This window comes from Vidua chalybeata, chromosome 8, assembly GCF_026979565.1.
Source record: "Vidua chalybeata isolate OUT-0048 chromosome 8, bVidCha1 merged haplotype, whole genome shotgun sequence".
NCBI classification, from domain to species: Eukaryota; Metazoa; Chordata; class Aves; order Passeriformes; family Viduidae; genus Vidua; species Vidua chalybeata.
The window spans coordinates 29,125,483-29,141,537 of record NC_071537.1 but is presented as its reverse complement, the minus strand read 5'-3'; the positions used below and the strand labels follow the sequence as shown (position 1 = coordinate 29,141,537).

The following is a 16,055-nucleotide window of genomic DNA, read 5'->3' as shown; positions in this document are numbered from 1 at the left end:
GTAGTTGTTAATAGAATGCATCATCGGTGACATTAATGAGGTATTTTCAAGCCAGGTCCTCCTGAGTGCATGGCTGGTGCACCAGGGCCTCCAGTTTTGAACCTTCTGAATACAGAGATGTCTACATAGATGTCTACATAGAGAACTGGCATGATGACAAGTTTGGTGTTTAAATTCAAGAGCGCAGAGCTCCTCCCCGGTGGCTGCACTCCGGTTGATGCAAACATGGAGATATATTTCTGGAAAATTTAAATTATACCATTAGTGTTTTACATACAGCTTATTTCCTTTCATCAACACATCTCAAATGAGACATTGGGCCTATCTTGTCTGACCAAAATATTAGGCCACGATTATTTTCCTCCTCCTCCTCTTTGCTGTTCTTCTGTGCCAGTGAGTATCTGTTTCCAGCTCACAGGTGTGAGGTGAGATCTGTGACAGGCAAGTGCAGTTCAGGAGCTTGTGGTGAATTGAGGAGATTTCAATATTCCCTTTCTCAGAAAGGTGGGGCATTCTTTAAAGCCACTCCTAGTGTAAGTAGCTGTAGGGAAGCACAAAGAAAATTCCTGTTGCTGATGATAGCTTCCATTGAAAAGGAAGAAGTCTGCTTCTAAAATCAGGAACCTCTCTCTGGGCTTCCCTCTGAAACAAAATTATTTTGCCGTGGTATTGCTTTTAATCTCTCTAGTTTAGGACTTGAAGTACATAGAGAACAGCCTTCTAGTTCATGAAAATAGCCTCTAGAGCCAGCAACACAAACCTATCATAATTAGTCATCAGAAAATCTGAATAAATATAAAATTACCATGGAGTGGGAGGCAGGCATATGTGGTATTCAAAACACACGGAGTGTAAAATGATGTTATTGTTGCCTTTAGAAATAGTTCAAAGTAGTCTGCATTAGAAAGAGCTGATAAGCAGAATGACAAAAGCTTGTTTCATGAGTGATCCCAAGCAGCAGTGGTTTTCTGATCAGCTGATGCTGCAGCTATTTTGGGTATTCCACAGATCATGATTACATACACGGGGAATGATTGGAGGCAGCAAATATGGTAAGTGAGCCAGGAATCCTGGGACACGCTCTGTTACTAACTTAATAGTCTTCTATTCACTTGTCCTTTGCCATTTAAATCGCCAAGGGAAGTGTAACAAGTGACCGTGCTTAGTTCCTTAAAAAAAAAAAAAAAAGAAAGAAAAAGAAAAGCACTTCCTGAGGCTGCTATTTTTAGCAATGGTGGAGTGTCCAAAGTGTTAACTAATTGAGTCATCAGGTTTCATATCTGGCCACAGAAAATGGCAGTGGAAGAGGGAGAATGCTTTCCAGAACAAGTAAGCATTTGTGGATTCTGAAATGAGTGAAATCTGCATATCGAGTTTCTTGTATTGGTGTTTTAAGTCTTTGATTGTTTGAGGCAAAGCTAGATGTAGGAAGAGGTACGTTTCGGATTGTTTGGTGTGTTTTGTTTTCTGATGGCTGGATTATGGTATAGGCTGAGGTGGCAGTCAAGTAGAATATTGAAATTATTTGTTCTCTGTCTTGCCAGTGGCTACATTGTGTTCAGAACACTGTAGAAGACTCTGATTAAAATTGCACAAACATTTTGTAACATTGTGTTCTCTGATCAGGGCCTTAAGATATTTGTAACAACTGAAGTCTTTTAGCCAATCTTGTATATTTAGAAAAAAAGTTTGAAATCTGTGCTTTAAAGGTGTATTTTTCAAATAACACACCTCTTCTACTGACAATCCACGGATCAATTAAACTTGCAGAGGAGCCAGCTGTCGTGCTAGTAGTGTGCTAGTAGTGACCTGTAAGGAGGCACCTGTACCACTCTTACTCCAAGAGAGTCCCAGTGACCTTCAAGGTGCTCCCTGTGGGATTTAAGAATTCAAGTGAGGAAGCTGCTGTGAAAGGACACCCCTGTACTCCATGAACTAGGTCCAGAGGGTCTTCAATAGCTTGGGTTATTCACATCAGTTAAAAACCACAAAGCCAAAACAGTTCTCTAGGTTACTCTACTGCAGAATTAAAAAAAAAAAAAAAAAAAAAAAGGAAAAAAAAAAACCAAAACAGGTTGCCCGGAAAGTGGATTGTGTTTTTAGTACTGATGAGTGCTAAGCTTTGTGGAAATGTCAATTAGTGGCAATATTTTTAGTTAGGGATACTACTGGTGCCAGAACAGAGCTGTTTCTTAATTTACATGCTAATTTCCAGCTAATTTCCATGTCAGCAATAGCTTTGTGCTCTGAAAAAAATACTGCAGTGAGTCCTCTTAAATGTGTATGTTGTTGTTTACTTGTTGTCAGCACAGGACTGGATGTTGTTCTCTGCTAAAAAGCATCTTTGAAAACTTTGGTTGTTTTCTAGTGAAGATGTTCCTTCCATAACCTTATTTCCACCAGTAATTTCAAAACTGTGAAAACATTTACTGGGATATTTTTTTTTTTTTAAGTAATTTTTTGAAGAAGCTCTGTTATCCAGATGTCTTATGGCACTTGATTAAACTCTCTGTTGTTCAGTCAGTCCTGAGAATTTTATTTACTCTCTCCTGCATTTTGTAGCACAGTAGTATCCATTTTCATGGCGATAAACATCTTTGCTGATGTTTCATGTGAGGCTCAGCAGCACAGAGCCCGACAGACACAGTCCCTCCGGTTTCTGCGTGCAACAGTTGGGAGAGCAGAGCCAGCTGCGCGTCGCGCTGCCCTCGGCCGTGGCGTTGGCAATGTGCTGCTCTGCAGGATGCTCTGCCCCTCTCTGCTGCACCAGAATGGTAATTACTCTTGCTTTACAGGGGTTTGTTACAAGCTGTATAGGAACTATTTCTGTTCATTTGTAGATACTTTGGGGAAGGTATAGCAGCACTCAAAATGGGGTTTGGAAGTGGAAAAGGGACAGAGTATAAATGCATTAAGATTTTTCTTGCTGATAAGATTTTTTTCCTTCATGATAAATTTTGTTTTCATCCCATATGTAAGTCTTACATAGGCTGCATTTCACTGTGTGTTTATGCTGTAGATTTGCTGTTCAGGAGTGATACTTTAGCACTGTGCAGTAATGGCCCATTCTACCATCAAATGCTAGGGGTGATTCACTGTAGAGGGCTGGTATGGTTGGTTGTAGCTTATTTCTGTGATAAACTGATCTTCACTTTAATGATAGCACTAAAAACAAGTTCTAAATCAGTGTCTGTTAAATATAGTAGGAGTAAAGTCTTTTCGGCCAGTTTGGAAAGTTTTAATTCACTATTATTATTGGTATTATTATACCATTATATTTGATGAAACTGTTTTGTGTTTTTCAAACATATCTCATTCTGATGCTAAGAGGAAGTGATCATTTTTGGATTAAAATAAATTAGCAAATCTGGTTAAGGTGAGGTAAAATATTAAAATAGTTCTGCTGTTTGTATTTTTGTTCAAAAAATTGAAGTCTTTCCTGAGATATTCAATTCCTCATGGTGGTTCTGCCAAATCCTGGCTCTCTAATGCACAATGACTTTGAAAACCAGAAAAGTATTAGTTCACTCTGTAACTGAAAAGTCACCGTGTGAAAATGGCATCACCCGATCTGCAGTGATTTATCTGTATATTTGGTAACTTTCTCTCAGAATGAAACTGAACTCTGTTTTCTTTCTCCCTGCATTGATCTCAAAGATCCCATACAGCTAAGGTTGTTTTCACTGTCATTGTTTTCCACTTGTTTGTGTCTGTAAATGCTGGTCCTGCCCTTGCCCCAACAGTGATTTAGATTCCTCCTTCTGTTTAAAACAGAATTTTGTATTTAAAGTTAGGACAGGACTTAAGAGTTTTAAACTAGAGTTTAAAATTTAGAAAACAGTTGCAGGGCTCTGATTTTTGCTTACAGATTTTGGTGCTTGCACTGGAAAAAGCACTTTTCCTATTGGGATCTGAGCTCATCCTCAAACCCAGAACACATGGAGTGAGGAACCAAACACTTGTAAACTAATTTACATTTGCTGGGCACCCCACTGAGTACGTTTCATCCAGACAGCCCCAACAAATGCTATGACAGAGCTTTCCATGCTGCTGCACAGATTCCCAGCAGTGAATGCCAGTGTTTAATCATGGCAGAGGAGGGGAAGGGGAGTGCAGGGAGGGGTGGAGGCTGGGAGGATGGTGGCCACACATGCCCAGCTCCACAGCTCTGTGCAGGCCACGTCCCATGGCACCACGCCTGGGAGAAAGGGTTCTCCTCTGTGTTTCCAGCAGTAACAGGCTGCAGTGTGTGTAGCACCTGCTCTGGCTTGCTCTGCATTGCCTTTGTGGTTTACAGAGGTGTGGTGGGTTGCAAAATGGCCTGGAGTTCCTGGGTCAGGTCCACAACAGCAGACTCAAGTGGAAAAGGAGCTACAGCAGCTTGTGGTCAGCAGGGAATTGCAGCTCCTGTAGAGGGACGTGGCTAAGCCAGCACAGCCTGAAGTATTCCCTGATGGTATTCCCCAGTAGGTCTCGTGCATCTCCAGGCCAAGATTAAAATTGTTTCCTGGCAGGTTGCTCAGCTGCTGCATTGGAGGACTCTTAACTCTCCTGTGTGAAATTGCCCTCCTGAGTTTGGGAAGTGCTGGGTAGGTATTTTTCCTCCTGAGCCACCAAATTACCTCAGTCAGTCTTTGGCTCTAGGAGGACGTTTGAATACTTTAGTGTCTTTGTGTCATTGATTCTTTGCCATTGTACCAGGGTCTATCTATTTCACAAGGAGGTGTCAGGACAGCTGGTTCTGTAAATGTCACAAGCTCTCCTAAGGTGAGCTGCTACGACAGACCTTATGGGATATCTCTGACTGCCCCTGCAGAACTTACTGGCAGCAAGTTTATGACTATTTTGCAAATCTTGAGTCCTCTTAGTACTCAGAAGCTCTTTAGATAATTTCCACTGGCCTTCAGGTTCTCTGTCTGTCACATCAGCCATGTGGAGCTCTCCGGACAGAAACCCTTCAACAAAGTGTTCAGGTGTGTGAAAGGAAGAGGTTCTTTGCTCCTGACAGGGCTCATCATCCCTGCTACGGAAACCTATGCACTCACAAACTAATAAATGTTTGTAATTCTTGTAAGAATCCTAAACTCTATGTCCCCTCTCCCCCCCAAAAAAATTAACCTCTATCAGATAGCTTTAAAACTATCCATTTAAATGCCTTTAAAACCTAAAAAGGCATAAATTGTAATTATATGTGGGGTTTGCAAGGCTTATAGTGTAAATTGGTGTGTGTCTGCATGTATTTTTTTTGTGAAATGGCTTGACCGGTTATCATCAAAATCTCTCTGTTTAATGATAGGTAGAATTTCAAAGTTCCAGGGCAGAATCAATTTGGTTTTAAATGAGGGTTGAATTCAAAAGCAGGCATTAAGTAGAAACTTACGAATTCATGGTACTGAAAGCTCTTAACAGATTATGTAGCTTGTCTATCGTTTCTACAGTATTTTTAGGGAACATTTATGTGCATGACATTTCCCCTGGCATGGAGTTTTCTCCATGTTTTTACCACTAATTTCACCACATCTGATTGAAGCATACTTACATAATATTTTTATAGCCAATAAAATCTCTACTCCTAAAATCAACAGTATTATCTAATTTAGGTTTGTATACAAATTATGTTTGTATCATGTATGTCTAATTATAGACATATATTATATGTGCAGGGTGGGGTGTCTATAATATATAGACATATATTATATGTCTATAATTATGTCTAATTATAGACAAATAAAAGCAGTTTACAAAATATTTTGACAAGAGTTGCAGAACTCTTTTCCTCTCCTTTTTGGAGATTTCTAAAATGATATTCACAAAGAGATGAGGAGGTGGACTGACTGATGTTATTCATGCAGTGATCTGAAGAAAGTGACTTTAGCATGGAAGTGGCTTTAAACTTGGGCCTGAGATGTGCTGAAATTATCTCCTTGCTCTTTAGATAGTCAGCTCCTGAGAGGAAAATAGCAGGGAAGAGATCAATGGCATCTCATCTAGCTTGACATATAAGAGAGTTATTATCTTCAGGTGAATATAAACATGAGAGGATACCCTGGAAGCACATCCAGCCCTTCTCTGGCTCTTTGTGACTGCCGTAGCAGTTATGAAAGCCAGTGATTTATTTTTCACTTGTAAATGTATGATAGGAAAACTTAAGAGAGGGAGAGATGAGTCATTATGGATTCAGAAGTTTCTTTCCAGAATTTTTGAAATAAACTTTTAGCTGCAGAGACCTTCAGCCTGGAGAATGAATCTTGAATTTGAAATGCCAAAATCTTTTACCTTTTAATGCATAAGATCCTTTTCATTACTTATACGTGTGAGTTGGTCACAAAGGGCCTGGTTCCTACACTGGTTGTCAGTTTTAATGGAGTACAGTGATTCACTGGTGAAACCAGGGATTGTACCAGTCGTAGGGTCTTGAACAGGACGTGTCCCAATTTACCTTGTCATTCGTCTTTTCATCCAGTGCAGTCTGATAGCTGAAAAGTCCCTATTAAAGACCTTTATTGTCTTTTTATAGATTTATTGTTGTTTTCCCATTGAAATTATTCTTGTAAGCTGTTGTTCTAGCATATTTAGAAAGATTGTGTGTTTTGCGGATGTACATTGATTTTTCTAGTCCTCAATTTTGCTTTTGGTGTTACTAATTTAATACTTTCATACCAGTAATTGTTTTCAAAAATTCTTCAGGTGAAGCTGGCAGATCAAACCTGTACTTCAAGATCTCAAAACTTTGTCTGTGCAAGCTGGCAAAACATATGGAAATAGTGTAGACCTTCACCTCCTGTTTGAACTTTGTCCCTGTGGGACCGGTTTGATCTCAGTTCAATGGTTTTGATTGGGTTGTCAGATTGTAATTTTGTATAGAACTGCATTTATTCTTAAGTATTTGTTGGCAAGTAAATAATGTGGAGATGACATATTTAGGGGCATTTTCAACTTGGATATGATGTTCAACATATTATGGGTATTATATGTGGATGTTAGGCAAGAATTTGCCATAACTCTGTGTCTTTTGTGCCTTGGAAATCACAACCCCCTTTGCTATTTGTAGAAAATCAAAAGAATAACAAGTGTTTTTCCTTTCTATCTTGTGCTTGAGTTTTCATAGGAAGCAGGCATTCAGGTATTTAAATGCAGGTGGGATTAGTGGTGTCAGAAGTCACAGGATTGAGTGAAGAAGGCTGCATGCACAAAGTCTAAGCAACTTTCACAGTGAGAAAGTTGCATCACAGCTCCACAGCAGGTGTTTGTCACTGCATGAAAACAACTCTACACCTCTCTGTGCTGTTCAGGGCAATCGCAAGCACCTTTTTTACTGCAAGCTGTGAAATGTTCTTGGATCTACCAGCCTTGGCATCTCAGGCTCTGGGTCCTTTTGAACCACCTTCCACTCCAAGTGGTTCATTTTTCATGGGTACAGGGTACATATTCAGCATTTTGCCCAGGCAGATTCTGAGAAGCTCCAAGGCATCTTGAAAATGGTTTATACTAAACCTGCACTTTGTCCTGTGGTCTAGTAAGGAAAGAGTCTTCTTGGCATCAATGTTTTCCTAGTTTGGCCAAAGATTTCTAGAAGGAAGGACCTGCATCTAAAGTGCATTTTCTACTTTTGTTTGTAATTCCTTAGACATGTGATTTTTGAGGAAATATATTTTTCTGTACAAGCATGATAAGATTGACCACTTCACTTGAGGGATGGAGCCTCAGTTGTTGAAAATGCAGTTGGTTGTAGATTCACATGCATGTTTTGCAGAAAAACAAGAAATTTAGTCTTCAGTAGTGTGACCAAGAAGAAAGTTTCACACAGCCTAATACCAGTGTGGTTTTTAACCTGTGGAAAACATACTGTAGCTACCTAGTTGGAATAGAGCCCTTGATGGGGACGTTGCAAATAGCACCATATCTTTGGCTGCTTTATCATGCACAATACTATAATATGATCAAAGAAAGTTGATGATTAAATTGTGTAATAGGGCAAACAATTAGAGGGATTAATTTGGTTTTTGATTAGTAATTATATTGTTTCTCTTTTTGCAATCATATTCAAAACAGCTAGCCTTCCCTAGCCAAAAGATGTGTCCTCTGAATTGTCAGGCTAGGAGTGGAGCTTTTCCTGTTGCCCTGAGGATGTGTTTAGAGCTGTGATCTAAAAAAAAGCAAAAGTATGTCTCTGGAGGGTAATTAACAGCACAACTGCAGATAGCAGTTGGCCCCAGGCTGGTACATCCTTATCAGAAGAAAACACATATGGTAGCGTGGTATGTAAAGTGTGAGTACTTGTTTGCACAGAGAACATCATTCATCCAGTGCAATCAGCCCCCTTTCTAATAAAGATGATACAATTGAAAATTTTTAATAGTGATCTAATTAAAAGGTAGCAGCAGAGAGATACAAGGGATTAGAGCCTGTTGGAGGATGAATGAAGAGTCTCCCCTTGACAGTGATGTTACTGGTTTATTTCACGTGATTCAGACACTGCTGTTAATTGGCCCCTGTAGTTTATTTGGAATAAAATTTCATTGCTTACCAAGTGAGGGTAACACATTAGCATGGAAGAAAATTCTAAGTTAGCATAGGAGCAAAATCTAAGAAACACCAAGGTCCTCCCATTTCTGGTATCATGCTTAGTGCCCATCAGAGTTAAGCCTTCCTGCAAAAATATTGCCAATGGCTGTAGTAAGCCCACCCTTATCAAAATAAGCAAAAATGTTATCATCCATTTCCTCAGGTCACCTCATGCTGCTGCAAAGACTCTCTTTGTTGAACGCATTTCCAAATGGAAGTAACATAAGTTCATCCCTTAAAATGAGGTCATTGCCTCTCCCCACAACAAATGTTAGGCATGGTTAGCATCTTTTTGTTGGGACTCAAGCCAGAATGCATCCTGCTCTGGCACAATGGGAACCTGCTGGGGGTTTCCCTTCACAACAGCTACTGTTAAAGATGGAGTGAAAAACAAAACCCTGCTCCCAATGTGAAAAAAAGACTGGATTTTTAATCTGAAAAAGAGGCCACTGTAAGCAGAACACAAAGGAAAGAGAGATGAGCATAATAAAATACCCCCAGTATGGGAGGAGGCCTGTGCATGTTAAAAATAATGGGTTTGCACTTTAGAGTGTTCACTCAATAATACAGATTCTCTGTTTTCTTAAGGGACCCTCTCTAGTGCCATGGAAAAGCCGGGTCAGACCCTGGAGACAGTCAGTGAAAATTTGCTAATAGTTTTTTATCTTTAGCCGTGCTAAATAATCTCTTACTGCACTGGAAGCACTTAAAGAAAAAGAGTGAATATGTATTTGCTAGCATGAGTCAGCATCAGCATTTTCTGGAGGCTTAAGGTAATATCCAAGTGGCTTAGGCATTACTGTTTTCTGTAATAGAAATATTTTTAATTCGTGTAGCTTTTCCTCAAAATGGGGAAACAGATCTTAGGTCCCTTCATCTTGTGGCAGGACTAGGGGACCATAAGGTAAAGAAGGATTGGCAAACAGAGTGCTGCTGCCAGCACAGCTTATTCAGCCTCAGCCCTTTCCTGAGATGTCCCTGGGATGAATGTTGAAAATGAGCTCCAGACTGGAAAACCTGTTGTGTGCTACAGGCAGTCTGCAAGCTCATCAGCCTGCTGTACATTAGAGAAGGGATTTTTTATAGCACTGTACATTAAAGGAAAATACATGAATCTAAAAGAAGTACACATTGCATAAAACCTCCCTTCATTAGCCAGTTGAGCACATTTGCACGTTTCTTAAAGCTAGAAACAGTCCCTTTTTCTTTCAAGAAAGTATGGGGAGAGAGGGGAGAAACCATACCATCTGTGAAGAAAAAACTTGGTATTATGCATTCACCAGTACTGATACTCCCATAAATCCACTGTTTATTAAATATTCTCTGAATAGCCATTTCAGAGCTAAATGCTGTGCACAGGATCTCCTGTGCAAGTTTGAGAGACAAGTTTGTCTCTCCAAGAACTAAAATACTTGTAAAAATCTTGATTTTTAATTTTAATCTACATGTAGAGTTTGAAAAGGTAGCAGCCACAGGAAGCCCAGGAGGAAGCAGGGGAAGGCTTTGGGGAAACAGCCTGACAGCAGGGATCCAGTGCAAATGCAGGGGAAGGGCTGCAATCTTTGTGGCTGACTGCAAGAGCATCTGAGATTCAGGGTGCTCTGATGTGTGTCCCATGCCTGTTGTTCTCATTATATTTGTTCAGACCTTGGAGAATCAAAAGCCAGTTTTCATCTTCATTTCATATTGGGATTGATTACAGAAAGAGCGAAAGGGATCTGAACTGGCCACAAGCATCCAGAATGCTTCTGAGGAATGCTGAGGTTTAATTAGTGAAGAGCAAATCTATTAGGTCTGGCAGGAGAATGTCCTGTAGACAGAGTGTCCATGTCTATTCTGTCTGTGTGGGGTTCTTATTTTCAGATGTCAGCTAGTGTGGAGGGTGGGAATGGGCATATGGAGAAGAACTGCCCACAGAGAGGTGCACATGTGTCCTGGGTGATGGTTGGAAACCCAAAATCCTTTTTCCCCTACTGTGGTTTCTAATGCATTTCATATAGCAGGTCCTTTATCAGTTTATGACATGGGCTTCCAGGAATGATGGCAATCCAGATAAAGAATTATTAACATTCTTATTGCACTTCTTTGATCTTTAAAATCCTCCATTGGTTTGAGCCTAGGCTCTGGTGCTGTTTCTGTCTGTGATACTGAGGTAATTTACATGCTTTAGTGGGGACTCCAAGAGGCTCTTTTTTAAACAAAACAGTGCCAATTGCAAGTAACATTTTTCTACTCTACTGAGGTATTTTTAAGAAACCAACAAAACCAACAAATTCAGGCTTAAAATACAAATGTAAAGTTGTGAAATTTTGGATTCAGAAACATAAAAGTTTTGGATTGATATTTTTGATAAATTCCTTACATTTTGGATGGAGAGTGTTCTTTGGTTCTCATGGTTTTGTAAGTGACATGTCTTAACAAGGATACTCAAGACATTTTGCAGGGCAGAAAAGAAGTTTGAAGGTCTCTCCTGTGTCTGAGTAGGTTTGAAGTAATGCCTTAGTTACAGGGGAAGTAGAAGCTGGCAATGCTACTTTAAGAGAGGGTTGAAACTGCTTTTAGTTTCCAACAAGGTTGAATCCTGTTTTCTCTCTAATGTTACTGCTTGTTTCTGCTTATATTAGAGGTGGAAATGGATGGAGAGACTCCCAGAAACCTTGTTGAAGTTCTTGCACAATTGTACACCCTCAGTCTGTTATCCCTCTGTGTAAATCTCAAAGCTCCTGTGCATGGTGGCCCAGAAAGAGTGAGCTAACCCCATCTGCAGGCTTGGGAGCATCAGCCAAGGTCAGACAAAAAGGGTTTTCCCCTTCCTCAGAGCACAGGGGTGTGTTACACCCTGTGTGCTAAGGCAACTCACGCACTTGCACACATTGGCTCACATCACGTTCAGGTAACTGGAAACCAGTAAGGTGGAAACTGCAAGTGCCAGCTCAGACCAGCTGAACGGAGGGAGAGTTTGGGTTATGCTGTTAAAGGCAGCTTCTCTGGGTGCTTCCCAGTTGCTGGTGTTGTGCCTGCTTTTCCTGCACAGTGCCCTTGTGCTGGGAGCCTGTCTGAGCACTGGGAGTGCAGGCTGACAGGTGAGCAGGATGCTCAGCACCTCAGCAGCCCCACTGTTTGGATGGCTGCTGGTGTCAGTGGTGTGTCTGGACACTTGTAGTTGTTTAGGAGTGAGTTTTGATGGATGACTAGCAAAGGAGGACATGCTGTTAGCTTGAGGGATTTCAGGAGTGGATTTGTGCATCACCTGAGATAGTTTGGTTTGAGACATTTTGGCCCCAGGCTGGGACTGTGACCTGAACTTTATCCTTCCTCCTGTTAGTGAGTGCTTCCAAGAGCTGTTAAGTCTTCCGAACCCCAAAGGTCAAAAGTCATGCCCAAGTCTGTAAAAGACACGACATTGCTCTCCCTCCACAGTGAAATTGCAGTTAGAGATTAATGTGATTATCAAATATTTATTGCTGCTTCTGCCTCCCCCCTCCATTTTGTTTGAGCAAATAGACTGGGACGTGTCTGCAGACGAGCAGTGTTCCTTGTCTGGCATGTATTAATGCGACTGCCGGAATCTGATTTTCCAGAGCGAGCGGCTCTGGCACATCCCTTCCCCACCCAGGAGCAGCTGTAAACAGCTGATGTTAATTCTGGTCCCCCTGCTGACTGTGCCAAACAGGGATGCCATTACCCCCTGACAAAAAGGCTCCCTCTCTATTGAGTCCTCCCTGATACCTTTAGTAATGCTGATAAAATGCTGACCTGTTTTTTTACCCCAGTGACTGCTGTTGCTAAGCGCTGAGAATATGACCTGTCTCCTGTAATAATCTGCATTGCACAACTCAGATGATCTCCCAGATGAAAGCAGCTCTCAAGGCAGCTTTTCTTCACCATGGTCTTTACAGTCATGACTGTTTTCTTTGCGATGGCACCTTATTTTTGAGAAAGCCTAACTGAACACCAGTGTTTGGGGGCTGTTCTGTTGGAAGGACATTGCAGAAGCTGGTTTGTACTGATCAGCATGGCATGCTTGGAAGGGAATGATAAAGAGCAGGGAAGGCTGTAAGCTGGTGACTTACCACTGCAAAGTGGAATGCAAAGTGTGCAAAACTCAGGAGAAAATGAGGAGTTCATAAGCAATGGTTTTCTCCTTACAAGGGAGAGCTTATTTTATTGGAAATACCAGTAAAATGGTCTCATAGCTTGTATGGGTACAAGGAGAAAAGCAGATTTCCTACTCACTTATAAATTTTGCTGTCGTCATGCCCAAGATTGCTTCATCCTGCACGTGAAGGTGGCTTCTGATGGGCTTGGAGCAATGCTTGAACACAACATCCAGCTTGCAGTGGCTGTGTTGACAGGAGAGGAGAAAACTCTGTAGTAAATCCAGAAATTTGGTATAAAAAAAAAAAAAAAGAAATTATTTGAGCAACAGATAAGTAACTGTCCTTTGGTGCCAGGGTGTTTTGTATTTTTCTTAGCACTAACTGCCTTTATTGTTTAGTGTAAAGGCCGCTGTTGCACTCCTTCAAAATGTTAAAACATGTCAATGCACTGCTAGCTGCAATGATGTAAGCCTGGGATGAAATGATACTGAGAGGGAAGGAACCCAGACAACTTCTGCTTTACCAGTCTAGAAGAGGGCACAAAAAATATGTTGACTGCCTAAGATGCCAGGGAAAGCTGTGGCACAGATAAAATCAAAGATTGTGTGATTTGTCCCTCTTGAAAGCTAACCCAGTTCCTTGCATTTGCTCCAAGGCAGGATCAGCATTATCTAAACTGTCCTCCTTGGATATTTGCATAACTTGTTAAAACCCTCTGGGGATGGGACTTCCTCTCAGTGATTCTGTCATGACTTAACCAACATTTCTGCTGTCCTTACGTTCAAGCTGAAGTCATCATAAAGTAAATTTGTGTAACTATCTTTAATGCAAGGTCTGAAAAAAAAGGAAAATGCAGTTTATATAGTGGCACTGTTCCTACAAATTTCCGGTTTCTTCACTGAAAGTGGACAGGCATTGTCAATAAAAATGGGCCGTAAAATGAAGGAGAATGGAGAAAATAAACCAAAATGTTAGCAGACGTGAAATTTTATAATACCTTCATTTGTAGAACTGTGGGGTTTTTAATTCCACCAACACAGTCCTTCAAGATTGAGTGTTTTGAATTTTTTTTTTAAAATCTCTCAGATTCGTTCTCACAGTACTGGTTGGGTCTGTTCAGCTTGGACATTAGAAGTGGTGTGGCACCTTTGGGAAGAGCAGCATGGTTTCCCTGCAGCCCAGTCCTGAGTTTCCCATGGCTGTGTCCCACACTGGGTGCCAGATGTGTCCCTGGCTGCTGGCCTTGCGTGTGAGACAGTGCTCCATAATTCATGTTCGTGTGTGATTCAAGCCTCGTGCTGCCTGCTCAGGATTTGACTCACATTTGATAAGGTGGTTTGGGATCCTTTCAGGTTTAGTTAAGTGGATGTACAATATGCTGTATCATTAATAATTTCTTTGCCACTGAAATGTGTTTTCATACCGTGCCATAATTTCTCATGGGACTTCTTTTTTCTTGTAGTCTGACACAAATGCAAGTTACCTGAGAGCAGCTCGAGCTGGCAACTTGGAAAAGGCTCTTGACTACTTAAAAAATGGAGTGGACATCAACATTTCAAATCAGGTTGAAGAATATTTTGGTCAAATTTTCTGAATAAATACCTTTCTTGCTGTTTCTCAGATTTCTCATTATATTTGCACTTCATGTCAAAGATAATTTACATGTTTTTTGATGGACCATCTTTACATCTCTTATCCAATTTTTTTTTGTTTTTGTTTTTAAACCCTTTACCCAGACACCATTTCTTGCACTTGGAGAATGTGCTACCTTATCTTTCATTCCATTTGTATTGCATTAGATCGTGGAACAGCACAAAGAATTTGAGAGACAGTGTATCTTGATTTAATTCTTACTCTATCCTTATAATCTAATTCTTGTGAAATTTACCTAAGTGTAGTTTTTGTAAGCAGTCCTCTCAGTGGGATGGTAATAACTTGTCTCCTCATATGCTTGGTAAGCTGGAAAACACTTGGTAATCCTTCTAATTGCTTTTCTTTTTCCCCTCCCTTTTTTAAACCAGAATGGGTTGAATGCTCTCCATCTCGCTTCCAAAGAAGGGCATGTAGAAGTTGTCTCTGAGCTGATCCAGCGAGGTGCCAGTGTGGATGCAGCCACAAAGGTCAGTCAAGCCTATCTGGCTGTTCCCTTGTTCACTCTGCTGGCCTGGGCACGAGGTGTTGGCCAAGTGATTGCAGACTGCTGCAGCAGTAATTGCCCATTTTCCACTGCTGGGGGTGGGTCTCAATAATTGCTTAATAGAAACAATTATAGTAGATGATAGTAAATGTCACAGATTGCTAGGGAGGAGATTTATTGAACAAACTGTAGATTCCTGTTTTGGTTTCTGTGCATGCCATGTCTTCTAGAATAACACACCCGTTAGAAGTATTCAGCAAGAAATACTATATTCTAAAGTGGAAGATGTTCTTGATTGTGTTGTTATGTATTCAGGCTCAGGTTCTGTACTCTTTTCAAATGTCACTGTCTCTAATTCCAGAAAGGAAACACAGCATTGCACATAGCATCCCTCGCTGGACAAGCAGAAGTTGTCAAAGTGTTGGTTACAAATCGGGCCAATGTCAATGCACAGTCTCAGGTAAAGCCATATGTCCCTGTTTGCTACTGCCAACAACTCTGCTGACACTAAAGTTGTTCTTCTCTTAGAAACTCTGATTTTAGCAAATATGTTTGGTAGATTTTACTGTGCTAATGCTGGCTTTTGAAAATAGAGTTGATAGTCTGCGAGATCAACCTCAGATCTGCCCTAGGAGTGTCCTACGAGCTGCTACTTGTTAGAGCTGGAAGACACTGATAGAACCGGAGAGTGGGAGAGAACATGTTCCAAGGGATCCTGTTTCATGTAATTTACTGTCTCAGGCTCAGCTGAGCCCATCCCCTTTCCTTGTACAGGGAGGTACTGCAGGCATATGCAGAGTTTGTAAGTTTGGTTCAAGTCCTTTGAATAAATGTTTAGGTCAGTTATAGAGAATTTGAAATGAGAGAAAACAGCGCTGGTGCTACAAACAAAGCAGTAAAACAAAACAGAAAAACTCTGGCTCAAAAAATGCATGAACTACAGATTGTTGAAAGTCATGTGGCTGTGCCAGCAGTGTCCTGCATGCCACCCCATTCCTGCTCTCCCTGCTCAGGGGCTGGCAGGCAGTGTCAGAGAAGTCTTCTCATCTAGCCCAGGATTACCATTTTGCTGTATTATAAAGATGTGGGCATGAAAATAAATATTTGTTAAAAAAAATACATTTTAAAGAAGGAGGGTGGGGTTTTCTTATTGGACTTTCAAATAATAGGAACAAAATGCTTAACAGGATCTATTTTGAGAATGTTAGTTATTTGTGGTCTGTATTTCATGTTGTTTTACCTGAACAAAAGAA

The 16,055-nt window shown here is 40.8% G+C and overlaps 1 protein-coding gene across 1 annotated transcript in view; it reads left to right on the top strand.

The window, feature by feature from the left end:
* The window catches only part of ANK3 (ankyrin 3), a 306,368-nt gene that overhangs the window by 154,269 nt on the left and 136,044 nt on the right, over positions 1–16,055 (top strand). The window contains exons 3-5 of the mRNA XM_053948490.1: positions 14,128–14,229; positions 14,687–14,785; positions 15,164–15,262. Of these exons, the coding sequence (XP_053804465.1) occupies positions 14,128–14,229; positions 14,687–14,785; positions 15,164–15,262 (300 nt within the window). The remainder of the gene's footprint in view (positions 1–14,127; positions 14,230–14,686; positions 14,786–15,163; positions 15,263–16,055) is intronic.